Raw genomic sequence first — 13,885 nt, 5'->3', positions numbered from 1 at the left:
TTCAATACCCTGATAAAAGTACTATGGACTAGGCCATTAATTTTTTTTTTTTTTTGGTGGTACTGGGGTTCCTGGAAGCCCTTCTACCTCCGGGCTACACTCCCAGACCTATTTTATATTTTTGAAACAGGGTCTCTTACGCCAGCTCCGCTGGCTTCGAACCTGCGCGATCCTCCTGTCTCCGCCTCCCAAGCGCGGGGATTACAAGCGTGCGCCACCACGCCCGGCTAGGCCATTAATTTTTAATCGTGTTGTGTTCATTCTTTTACCTTGGAGATTAATTTTCTATTCATCTGCCTTAGAGTCCCCTTTCATTGAGCAATGTGGGTGGATCGAGAGTCCTTTAATATTGCAGAAATGGGTTACATTAGTCAGATTTTCATGATTATAACAGAATGCCTGAGATAATCATCTTATAAAGATTAAAAGGTTATTTTGGTTTATAGTTGTGGCGGTTTCAGTCCAGCGTCAGGCAGATTTATTTTGAGCCTGAGCATGTTGGGGAGCTCATGGTAAAGCAAGCTGTTCACCTCATGGTAGATGGAAAGCAAACACAGGAATAAAGGAGGAGCTGGAGTCCCAATATTCCTTCAAGGGCACACCCCCAATGACCTAACTTTCTCCCACTAGGCTCCACCTCTTAAAGGTGCCACCAATTCCCAGTGGTCTCACAGCTGACAACCAAGGCTGTAACAAGTGGGTCTTTGTTAAAACCATGATAAGGCAATTCTCCCAGCTTGGGCTTCCTGGTCCTCAACTGCATGTAGGGGACCCTGCAGGATGCAGTTGCTCTGAGTGGTCCCAAAGCTCATTCTGATTTCTGGCTACCAGTGGAAATGAAGTTTACTGTGCTCTTTCCCACCCTAACTCTTTAGGTCTCAATTTAGGTTTTATGCTATCTGGAGCATTTTTAATATTTATCTGAGAGATGATTTTAATGATGAGGATAACCATCAGTATTTGCTGAGCAGGAATGTTTGAGATTCTTTGTGCACCCTTTTCCATTTAATCCTTACTCATCCCTTTGAACTATATTTACTATTAGAGTTATAGTCAATGAACCAGAAGCTTAAAGGTTATTAAAGATGTAATAAATCTTCTAAGGTTGCCCAGCTAGAAGTTATGGTAAATGACTATTTAATTTTATTTATGAGATTTTTAGGGACAGAAAATTGCTAGGGAATCTTAGTATCTCAAAGGCTCCTGTCCTGCTATTCCATTAATCCAATGCTTAATGATATTTTTATGCATATTAGGTTTTGTCTGCACAAAAATTAGGATTTAAAATATTTTATATAAAACCCAAAGGTTTTAGAGGAATGATTATTTGCTCTAAAAAAAAAAACGATTCTAGTCAAGTGATGGCACATGCTTGTAATCCCAGTACTTGAGAGGCTAAGACACAAGGATCGCAGGTTCAAAGCCAGCCTCAGCAATTTAGCAAGGCCCCAAGCAACTTATTGAAACCCTGATTCCAAATGAAAGATAAAATCAGGCTGGAGGTGTAGCTTGGAGGTAGAATTCCTATAGGTTCAATTCACACACACACACACACACACACACACACACACACACACACACTTGACTCCAATTGAATTGAGTTATTGTAAAAATCAATTCAGTGTTCTATGATTTGTTTTATTTTAGCCTGGGCTTTATTATAAAAAGTCATTTGTGATCATTTAAAGTTATCACAAAAGCTGCAAGTTATCTTTTGGGTCTGATTTGCTGAAAATGTTCCAAGAAAATGCTCCATGCCAGCTATAAATACCTTGTTTTATATTCATCATTTCCCTTACAGTTCACACAAATTCATAGAAAATTCTACACTTTGTACAGTAGGAATACGTATGAATTTTTAAAAGTATGAGTCATTTCTCACGTCAAGAGCAGCTGAGGAATTGACAGTGCTTTAATTAAGTTACTAGAGCCATTCCAAGGAAGCTAAAGTTGGCTATTGTTAGCAGCTCCTTCAAAGACTTTCAGCCCCATAAACGTTAGTTGTTATTGACCCTAATGACAGATCACTGAGAAGACCTGGTGTGTAATTAAAATGTGCTTCAATAACACAGTCTTTGACAGATTTCAAGTGTGCTGCAGAGCACTGGGTAGCAGATTAACAAGTGATTATTTAACAACGCAGATGAACCTTTGTATTTTAAGACAGAGGTCTGGAGAAATCTCATGGGTTGGTTTTCATCGGGGTTATCACTTTGGCTTCGAAATGATAAAACTTTGAACTCCTAAATTAGTCCTACCATGAATTTAGATTAATTGACTGGATACTGGTTTTATTGCTCAGAGTAAGAGTGTGCCAGAGGACATCCTCCCTACCCCCCAAAGTGTGATAATATATGAACTTCATAAAAGGAGTATGGATTGGGATAGCAATGACCTCTCCCTGCGTTAGAAAAGCTGACAAAACTCACTTTGAAACCCCAAGGAATGACCTTAACTCATAGTCTAGGATGGTTTTGGAATCATACATGCCAGGAAGACAGCAATAATTTAGCATGGTAGGGCATTCTTTTCCAAAATGTATGAAAAACACTGAAGGTAAATTGTGTTGTGAATTCAAATACATTTACGGAAGGAAAATAGAGACCACCTAAAAGATTACATAGAAATATGATGAGATTCAGCAAATCTAGTTTGGAATTCAGATTCTCAGAATTTTGCTTTTTGTTACTATCTGGATATACATACATACATATACATATACACATACACATACACATACACATATACATATACATATATATCCAGATACATACATAGATACACATATATATTGTACATATATATATGAAAGTGAATGACAGAAAACGCAACCCAAACTGCTTTAGAAAATGACTGCAAAATCCAAATCTAAATTGGCTTCATATGTGGCCTATCAAGGCTCAACTCATGCCATTGGTGGTGTTTGCCCTGGTTACTGGATCTCCTCCTTCAGTGCAGCTGTTTTCTTGGTCTTTCCCCTTTGTGATGCTAAAATGATGCCCAGAGCTTAGCCTCACAGTTGCTCAGGGGGAAAAGAGGACATTTTCTTTCATTATAAGTCAAGTAAAATGTCTGCATGCCCTGCCTGCACCTGATTCAGCTGCGGTAGCAGGTGGAGCTAACTACACTCGTTGGATTAGGCCGCCATAGCAGAGGGGACTTGCACTGCGTTGTAAGGAGAGGAGAATGCAACTGGTTTGTAGATTTGGCAGCAGTGGGACAACAGTAATGGTTCTCATAAAAGTTAACATCTATGCAGTGGTTTTATATGGCAGGCCCCATGCCAAGTGATTCACTGTGAATGACATCATGTCATGGAGGACAGGATATTTCCTGCTGGTGGGTTTTTTTTTTTTTTTTTTTTTTTTGGTCAGTGACTCCTGTGGTTAAGATTACTAATTGAGGATGTGGGTGGGAAGGGGCTGGGGAGGTTCCCAGAGAGGTAAAGTTATGAGGTCATCCTTTGGACAAAGAGAGAAAGGGAAAGAGAGGGGGTTCAGAGTTGAATCGGACAGTGTTCATTTGAGGACAGGGATCATAAAGTTGCAAGTAGAAACAGATGGCTCATGAGATTTTCTCTTAGTAATGTTCACAAGATAAAATGAAGGCATAGAAAGGGGTATTTGCATGTATGCCTCTACCATCTTATACTCTATTAAGATGTATGACTACAATTCACCAATAAAAAAATTCAAAAAAGAAGTATGAACCCTGTGATATCGGGGGATGGGGAAGGAAGCAAAGCCAGGAGAGGGTGCTTGGGAACTAGAAAGGGGTGCACCAGCAGAAACCTAGAAGAGACAGGAAGTGGCCTTTGGAAAGTGATGTCTTAGAAATTGGGGTTTCATGGTTGATGTGGTATCTAGTGGCAACAAGCTCCAGGACAAGACAGTGGGAACGTGTGTGAGAAAGACCATACAGAAAAGTCCATGGAGGAGGAGGACAGACACCTGCAGACCAGAGCTCCAGGCAGGTCTCCCTGTGGGCCCTGATATTCCAATCCAAGGAAGACATTATTAATCTGGCATGTAGAAGGGGGGAGGGGGGAGAGAAGAGGCTGTCGGCAGCTCCAGGAGAGGACAGCATGATAAACCCAGCTGAGAGGGTCTCACAGAACACGTGGCTTTTGAAGGTGAATGTGATGATCCTGGGGGTAATGCTCTGAGAGTAGTGAGATAGAGTGACCCACCAAACCGTCTTCTGGCCCTCAGGTACATGGAGTGCGGTTTCATAAAAATTAAAATAAAAATTACTAAAGTTGAGCCTGGCATGGTGGTGCACACTTGTAATCCCAGCATTTGGGAGGCTAAGACCAGAGAATCACGGTTCACAGACAGCCTCGGCTACTTAGCAAGACCCTTCGCAACTCAGTGAGACCCTGTTTCCAAAATAAATAAGACTAAAAAAATAGGAATAGGAGTGTAGCTCTGAGATACAATACCTCTGGGTTCCATCCCCAGTACTGTAAAAAAAAAAAATTACTAAAGTCTCTTTTTAACCAAAAAGCAGAGAAAGCAGTGTCCTCTTGGAGCATGCACAACAGTCAAAGCAAAAATAAGAACCATCAAGGAAGTGAGGGGACTATTCCAAGAAGAGACCAAAGCTACTAGGGAATCTATTGAGCAGAGGCTTAAATTCCCAAGAGTCACAGAAGAAGGAGGAAGTGCAGGGCCTGGGTGGGAAGTCAGCTGATCGGATGATAGACAGAGTCATGGCAGCCACAGGAGCCGAGTGACAGTTCATGACTGAAGAGGGCCTCAGGCAAAAATGTGATTGAGGCTCATCTGGAGGTGGCTACACAAGCCATGGCACATTAAGACAACCTGAGCAAAGCACGAGGGGTTAGTTGGCCTCTGTTTCATTACTTGAAGCCATCTGAACTTCCTCATCTCTCTCCTTAATCTTCTAGAGCTAAGGCCTCTGACCTGGTTTCTCCCCAGTAAACAGGATCAGGCTGAGTAAACTGGTTCCACCAGGGGAACATGAGCTCAGAGGCCGACTTAATGCAATAGCCGAAGAGTCCACCATGGTCAGCGATAGTACGACATGAGAAGGTGCCGCCTGGGAGGGAATGATTTTAAAAATGGACAGCAGATATTAAGTAGGGGAAGATTCTGCACCGAAGGGGTTCTGAAAAGGGACCAATGGGGGAAGTGTTGTACGGAATTTACAGTTGTTTAAATAGAGAATACAATAAAGGGGTCAAAATGCAGAATGGATACAGCTGAAGATAAACTGATGAACTGGAAGTTTAGTTTGAGAAACTATTATGGTTTGGGTCTTAAATGTCCCCCCAGAGGTCCACTCTATAAAGGTTTGGTCACCAGCTCATGGTGCTATTGGAAGGTAGCAGACACTTTAAAAGGTGGGACCTAGTGGAAGGAAGTTAGGTCATTGGGGTGTAATCTACAAGAGGATATTGACACCCTGGTTCCTCTCTCAATTCTCTTTCTCTCTCATTCTCTCTCTCTCTCCTCCCTCTCCCTCCCCTCCCTCTCTCTTTCTCTCTCTCTCTCTCTCTCTCTCTCTCTCTCTCTCTCTCTCTCTCTCTTCCTCTCCTTCTCCCTCCCTCCCTCTCTGTTTCTTAGCAACCTTGAAGTAAGTGGTTTCCTCTGCAGTTTCTTCTGGAAACCATAACATACTGTGCCACCACAGGCCCAAAGGTAACAGTGCCAAGAAACCATGAGCCCAAATAAGCCTTCCCTCCTTAAGCTGATTTATCTCAGGAATTGTGTCCCAGCAATAGAAAGCTAACTGACACAGAAATTCCTTCACTAGTTGACTAAAATGGATATAGAAAAATTATAAAACACCCAATGAAATACCACTTTGCACTCATGAAAATGGCCAAGATAAAAAATAAACAATGATAATATCAAGTGCTAGCAAGGTTGAGGAGAGAGTCTATCGTTTGAACATTGGTGATGGGTGGTAATGTAAAATGTTATAGCCAATCTTAACAGCTTGGAAATATCATAAAACCTGAACATTCAGCGGCCATGTGGCCTAGCAGTTTCACTCCTTGGCATTTATCCCAGGGAAATGAAAAGTTATATTCACATACAACTATACTAATTCATACAGCAGATGTTTTTTTTTTGTGCCCCAAATTGGCAGGAACCCTGGGCCCATCAGTTAGTAAATAAACTGTGTTTCCTCACATTCCAATACTTGTAACACTACTGATAAATTACTGACTCATGCTTGAATGTATGTTAAAGGCATCGTGCTTGGCGAGGGGAAAAAGAACCAAACTCAAAGGGGGTTACTACTCTGTGATCCTATTTACATCAAATTCTAGAAGTGATAAAAGAGTGTATAAATGGTGATCAGGGGTTAGAGAAATGAAGGGGAATGGACAGGTAATCGTCTGTGTTGACAGACTACCTCAATATCTTCATGGTGTCAGTAGTCACATAACTCCACATGTGTGATAAAATATCACAGAATTATAGACAAACACTTCTGAAGAACCCATACATGCAAAATCTGGTGAAATTTAAATTCTGGAATTGAGTCAGTTGTGCCATTCAATATCTTGTTGTTTTGATAGTGTGCTATAATTATATACAAAGACGCCATTGAAGGGAGCTGAGAGGTAGGTACACAGGACCTCTCTGCACCATTTCCACCACTTCTTATGAGTCTATAATTATTTTAAAATAACTTTTTTTTTTGGTGGGAGGCAATAAGAAATATGTGGAGGAGAAGAATGAGGGCTGCCAATAAGATCTTAAGAATTACAAGAGAGAAAAAATTATCAGAGGAAATATTTGAAAAGTGTAAAGTCAAATATGAAAAAAATGAAACAACTCAGGTTGAAATGATCATGTATTATGAAAATAACGGATGCATAACTCATAAATAGATGTGATGGCATTTACGAACAGCAAGTACTTTTCTAAAAAACAGCTGCAAAAGGTTACAGAGAAAGAACAGATCCCTTCTAAAGAACAAGAGTCATGATGACATCAGACCTCTGTGTCAGATATAATTGCCATAAATACACCAGCAGTTAACTATGACAACTCGGGCTACATGGAGCAGGAATGGACAGAGCTTCAGAGGGAAACTGATCTGTGAAAAATTAACAAGAACTATGGGAGCTTTGACTACAATTAACAAGCTCAATCAATGAGATATGTGTCCCCAGTAGAGAACAGGTAGTACTTTTAATACAAGTAGAACATTTACTCTCCCCAAAAACGGTGATTCAGGACCCATTTCAGGAGGCTACATTTCTTGACCATAATGTAACAACAAAAAAAAAGGATTACAAATGGGTAACTTTTAAAAATCATATATGTTTGAAAACTAAATATATAATTCTAAAAAGCCAACCTTTTGGTTAAAAATGAATCTTTTCTTCATATTTTTTATCTTTCAGAGAAACTTTATTGTACAGCTTTAGTCAAATAGGGCAAATGTAAATTGGGTTTATTATTGGATATATATATTGTATATACATATATACTATATATGTATATAATATATATATTGTATATATATTATATGCATATATATTGTAGTGCTGGGGCTAGAACCCAGGGGTGTTCTGCCTCTGAACTATACCCCCTATTTCTTTTATTTTTTTAATTTTGAAACAGGGTTTCACTAAGTTGTAGAGGTCTCACTGAGTAGCTGAGTCTGGCCACAAACCGTGATCTTCCCATCGCAGCCTCCCGAGTACTGGAATTACAAGCAGGTGCCACCACACCCAGCATATTACTGTATATTTTACAACTTTGTCATTATGTATAGAACTTCTTATTACACCTTCTGGTTAGATATTACTAGTGATGGGGAAGCGCTTCATTTCTGCATGTTTATCTCGGAATCCTGCATTCGACCAAGCCAACTTCTCATCTTTAATAGCATCTCTAGCCTGCCTTTCCTCAGTGACAGTATGAGATCACAGACAATGACAGTCTACCTTTACTTTCCAAGACTTACCACTCTCATTGGTTTCTTTGTCCCAGCTAAGACTTCCGCTTTCCATGTTGGCTTATCCTCGTCTTAATCATGATTTCAATTGGGAAACACTGGATGTTTTTATCCCATTTAATGGGGTGCGTCTGGATGATACTCTGTCACATTAAGGAAACATCTACTCTTAGTAAAAATCGAAAATGGGTTCCATCCTTGGCACGTGGCTTCCTACTCTAAGAGGCTGGCTGCTCCACATCTGTCTGAAGCCAGAGGGAGGGAAGTGGGACTTGGGAAGCGAATGCTCAGTCTTTGTATGGATGAGAACCTAGGATGGAAAACATCACTTCCACTCACATCTCAGTGGCTGAATTAATCACATAACCACTTCTAGCTGCAAGGGAGGCGGGAGCTTAACACTTTTGCTAAGCAGCCTGTGCCTGTTAAGCACCACTTCCGTAGAAGAAGGACAGACTAAATACTGGTGGATCTACACAAGATAAGCTCATGCTTTATTCCTTTAATGTGCTAAAATCCTTAAAAATATTTTTCAGACATTAAATAATCCTCACATTCCCAGATAAAAATCCCACTTGAGCCTGAAAATTGGTTTGCCATATCATCTCTGCTCTTTGGGAGTGCTTTATTTACTATTTTTGCATGTGTGTCTATTAAAAATATTTTTGTTGGTACAGAAAAGACTAAAAACACTTTATATTTAGATGGTATTTTCAGGTTTTAAAGCCGTTTTGCATGCATTTTCGTGCTTGAAAATAGATCATAATCCAAAGCTTACTAAAAAAATGAGTTGATATTAAGCACATAAATATATCTTCACATGGATCAATGCATGCTTTTGTGTGTGTGTGTGTGTGTGTGTGTGTGGTACTGGGGTTCCTGGAAGCCCTTTGACCTCCGGGCTACACTCCCAGACCTATTTTATACTTTTTTATTTGGAAATAGGGTCTCTTAAGCCAGTGTGCTGGCTTCGAACCTGCGCGATCCTCCTGTCTCCACCTCCCAAACACAGGGATTACAAGCATGCGCCACCATGCCCGGCATGCTTTTCTTATAATTGCCTGAGTTATAGAGAGCTAATGGTAAGATGAACTCAGGTACAGATTACAGAAAAGAGAAGCCTGAGGAGGGTGTGTTGGAATAGGAATTTTTACCCCTTGAACCTAATGGAGGGACATTCAGACCCTTCAAGATACAAAGGAAAGAATGAGACCTCAGACTCTGTACAGTGGCCAACACCCTACTGATGTTCTAGAAATTCCTCTTATGCACTCTTAAAGAACCCTCCTTGAATTTATACATAAAGGTTTTACTTCTTATTAAACCTTATTTGGCTTTGTGAACTTTTTCTTTTAATTGTTTACTTACCTGCACATACCAAATTAGATTTGGCAGCCAAGCATTTCCCCTGGGCAAAGGAAGCACTGAAAACCCAAGACACTCCTGCTTTGTCAGGCAGCCAGGTCCTGTGTCCCGGTCACACACTCTCCCCTAGGAAGGAAGAGCTTTTCCAGAATCCACAGTGATTGCACAACAGCAATCACTCCCCACTCAAAAGTATAAAATGCCTTTGAGAGGAACAGAGATGTTAGGCTGATGTGATTTTGCAAAAAAATGCAGTCAGTATTAGAGTGACCGGGCATCGTAGTAAACACAGCATTGGCTAAAACCTGGGCCTCTGAAGATTTCACCCATGCAAAATATGCTGTTTGTTAACTTCCCTTCTTGAGTCTGGAAGCCCACCAGTGTGTCATAGGTACATATACATAGCTACTTAGGACAACACGTGTGTGTGTGTGTGTGTGTGTGTGTGTGTGTGTGTTTCTGGAGATTGAACGCCCAAGGGCATTCTACCTCTGAGCTGTGCCCCAAGCCCTTTTTATGTTGTACTTTGAAAAAGAGTCTCACTAGTTTAGTGAGAGTCTTGCTTAATTGCTGAGGCTGGCCTCCAGCCTGTGATCCTGCTGTCTCAGGGTCTCAAGTACTAGGATTATGGGTGTACACCACCATGCCCAGATAATTATGAATATTAAAATGAATAAGGTGGACATCTGGACAAAGAGATCTGCTCCATTTCCATTGGCATTTTTTGTCTTTTTCAGTGGATGTTAGATGTCACAAAGGCACAGCATTGGTACAAACAGCCCAAGAGGTATCACTGAGCACTTAAGTTAAAAATAAATGCTTTGAATGGCTAATTATATTTTGCCCTGCTGGAAGAGAAAATGTTTTCTCCAGGCCTTGAAAATGGGCAATGAGTAATTTAAAGCATTGTGCAGATCCAAAGCTTGATTGCTTATTTTTAAAGTGCAGAGCTGGGGCTTAAAACATGCCATCCAGTTCCAGAGACCAGCTCTTAACTGTCAGACTCTGTGGTCTCTTAAGCATAAGTACATAATTGGAGAATTGCAGAGTGGGGGCAGGGGAATAGTGCAGGAACATTTAGACTACCACATAGGAAATAGGTCAAAAGCTACAAAACTAAAAGCCTGGTACAGGTTCAGCGAAAGATGGATCAACCTCACAGAAAAAAAAAAAAAAAGAAAAAGAAAAAGTCAAAATAGGCCCAAAGATAGCTGAGAATTTTGGGTGAAAATAAATCTCATCCTAAGGCCTGTGGCCCTTTTCTTCTGCCTATGGATTGCAATAACTCAATAAATAGTGTGTTTTTATTGAATCACATTTGAATTGTTTTAAGATTTAAATGAAGAAAGTAAAGCTATCCGGTTTCAAAAAAATTATTTTAGATGAATGTTTTTATGCTCTTGGGTAAGGACAAACTTTCTAAGCAGAATATCAAAAGTAGAAGCCATTCAAAATATATTAATGAGATCCAGGCATGGTGGCGTAGGCTTGTAATACCAGCATTGGGGAGGCTGAGACAGGAGGGTGGAGATTTGCGGACAGCCTCAACTACTTAGTGAGGCCCTTTGCAACTCAGTGAGACCCTGTTGCAAAATTAAAGAATCAAAAATAGGGCTGGGGTGAGGCTCAGAGGTAGAATACTACTGGATTCCATCCCAGTACCACAAAAAGAAAAAAAAAGAAAAAAAAATATATATATATGAAAATATGAAATTTGGCTACTAAAAATGTTAAAACCTGTGCGTATCTGAGCACATAAAATCTCAGTAACCCCAAGACACTATCCTCGAAAAAATCTTATTCTGGAGCCTCACATACACATGCTTAAAGAATGTAGGAAAATAAATGAAAAATTATGATCCTACCATTACTTAAATAACTCTAAAATAGTCTCAGCACCAGGATGAACCTCCCTGGGCCAGATTAGTCCAGTGTACAAAGAAGATCATGTTTCTATAGTGGCAAAACCTGCCAGTAGCCTTAATCCCTCCTCAAACCCCAGACCGCATGCACCTTAGCCAGAGTAAACACTAAAGGAGAAGGAGCTACAGGATTGTCAGTAAATTTTGCAAAGCTGCAATTCAGGCCATCAGTTTCAGTAATTCTCAGAAACAAGCAACCGTACCCGAACACTGTACGGCTTGATGATCTCTACAGTTGGACCAATGAGAAGGTTGCAGGAATTTTTTAAAATACATAATTGATGTAGCATACATAGCTTGGTGTGTAGTTAGCTTTTTTGTATCGGTATAAAAATATTTCAGTCATGAACAAATGGTTCTAATGTGGTTAGCTTTTAAAGTATTTATTCTCCTGGAGTGAAACACCATCAAGGAATGTAGACTTGAAAATCTGCATAGAGATGGAGATGAAATGAAAGCCCTAAGAGGCTTCTCAGAGACTTACAATACCCTGAGCAAACGTCGTCTGGTCCTGTCTAGCTGGCTGACCTCCGCATGTAACTCCAGCAGGGTTTAATTTTGTCCCGAATCTACAACCTTCTAACTGCAAATGGCCCGCCCTCTTGAATTTGTAGACGCCTCAGGTAATGGGATATTTCCATGTGGAACTTGCATGTCCAATCCTCTTGTGTCTTTCCCATGGATTTAAAATAGAGTCATCACTGAGGACCTGCCTATCGAAATGGAAGTTCTTATCCCCAGTGATAAGTTGGGCTGGGGCCTTTGAATTGGGTGTCATGTCTTTGTTAAAGTCTCCCCAGCTGCAGGCCTCAGAACTCTGCAAAAGGCTGCCCCTCACTCTGTCGCAAAGCATGGGGACAATGATCCATATAGCCAGACCCACTTGACCCAAATTTTCCAGGGACAAGGGTCATGTAGCAGAAGTATTTGGGAAGGCAAGTAAAACATTCAAGAATTATCCACCTCCATCTTTCCTTTGCTTGAGATGAGATCGCACGGCTATGTCCACTGAATTGGGAGAAATAAGCAAATAAAAAAAAAAGGCTCTGAGACAGAATTGCACGTTAGCAAATCATCTTAGAGCTCTTTCAGAAACTTTGCTGAGCCAGGCGTGGTGGTGCATACTTGTAATTCCAGGAGGCTCATTCAGGAGGCTGAGACAGGAGGACTGCGGTTCGAGGACAGCCTCAGCTACTTAGTGAGGCCCTCTGCAATTCAGTGAGACCCTGTTTCAAAATAAAGACTAGAAAATAGGACTGGAGGTATAGCTCAGAGGTAGAATGCTCCTGGGTTCCATCCCCCACACTGCCAAAAAAAAAAAAAAAGAACAAAGAAAAAGAAAAGAAACTTTGCTATTGGTTGTATGAATTCTCACTATTAGGAAATTCTTTTTCTTAGTAATTTTGGTTTTGTTGGGTTTTTTTGTTGTTGTTGGGTTGTCTTGTTTGTTTATTTTGGGTTTTAGGGGTGGGTGATGTTGTTTCTAGGGGTTGAACCCAGGGTCTTTCCCATGCTAGTTCTGAGCTATACCTTATAGCCCCAAAAAGGGTATACAGAGATCTATAATTCTCATATGAATATATGAGTATTCATAGTGTCTGGCGGTGATGGTGGATAGAACATTCAGATAGGTGACATAACCCTATAGCCCTGAGCATTTTACCCTTGGCCTTGAGAGAAAAGTGCTCTTTGCCCTTCTCAGAGGATCTATAGAATACAACATGTAACTGTAAAGTGGGCTTGTTGAGAAGACTTCACCACTACCAGACCCAGAGTCAACACCCTACAGTCAAAGTGTAGCCTGATCATGGCCTCACTGGTACCCAACTCCTGGATTCAGCTCATGTTCTTTCCTCGTGTACAAGAGAACAGCATCCCTAGGTAGCTATGGAAACAGAAACTACCACTCAGTTTCTAGCTGTTAGGTGTTCTCAGCCCAGCATAGATTTCTCCAAAGTATAGGCTTCGTCTGCCGGCATGGAACTTCAGCCAGACCTTTCACTACGATTTCCTCCCTCTGACCCCAACTGGCCCTTCTTGTCCATCTCCATAGGTGTAGAAGACATCGTGGCCATAATGATTCCCGAGCCCAAGGGGAAGGAGATAGTGAGCCTCCTGGAGAGGAACATCACCGTGACAATGTACATCACCATCGGGACACGGAACTTGCAGAAATATGTGAGCCGCACTTCGGTTGTGTTTGTCTCCATCTCCTTCATTGTCCTGATGATCATTTCCCTCGCATGGCTGGTCTTTTATTATATCCAGAGGTTTCGATATGCAAATGCCAGAGACAGGAACCAGGTGAGTAGCCAAAAGTCAAAAACATAATGTTAACGCTTAAGAATGACTGCAAAGGCAATCCACATTCCTGTTTAAACTTTGGGAGTCACAGAAAATGCCAAGACAGAAACAAAATTGTGGCTTCTACCTCCACTCAAACACTGGTAACATGTCCGGTGTAGGTTTCAGATATTTCCCTATTTTGATGTTATATAAAATAGTGATAATTTGCTGGGTGTGGTGGCACATGTTTGTAATCCCTGCGCTTGGGAGGCGCTGGCTTAAGAGACCCTGTTTCCAAAAATAAAAAAGTATAAAATAGGTCTGGGAGTGTAGCCCGGATGTAGAAGGGCTTCCAGGAACCCCAGTAC

The 13,885-nt window shown here is 40.9% G+C and overlaps 1 protein-coding gene across 1 annotated transcript in view; it reads left to right on the top strand.

Annotated features, from left to right (window-relative positions):
• Window positions 1-13,885, top strand: part of RNF150 (ring finger protein 150) — a gene marked incomplete at both ends in the record, with an annotated part of 239,918 nt that overhangs the window by 130,057 nt on the left and 95,976 nt on the right. The window contains one exon of the mRNA XM_080697372.1: window positions 13,285-13,535. Coding sequence (XP_080553498.1) covers window positions 13,285-13,535 — 251 coding nt within the window. The remainder of the gene's footprint in view (window positions 1-13,284; window positions 13,536-13,885) is intronic.

Source organism: Muscardinus avellanarius (assembly GCF_963383645.1).
Source record: "Muscardinus avellanarius genome assembly, chromosome: 6".
Classification (NCBI taxonomy): Eukaryota; Metazoa; Chordata; class Mammalia; order Rodentia; family Gliridae; genus Muscardinus; species Muscardinus avellanarius.
This window is presented reverse-complemented; position numbering and strand designations above follow the sequence as displayed.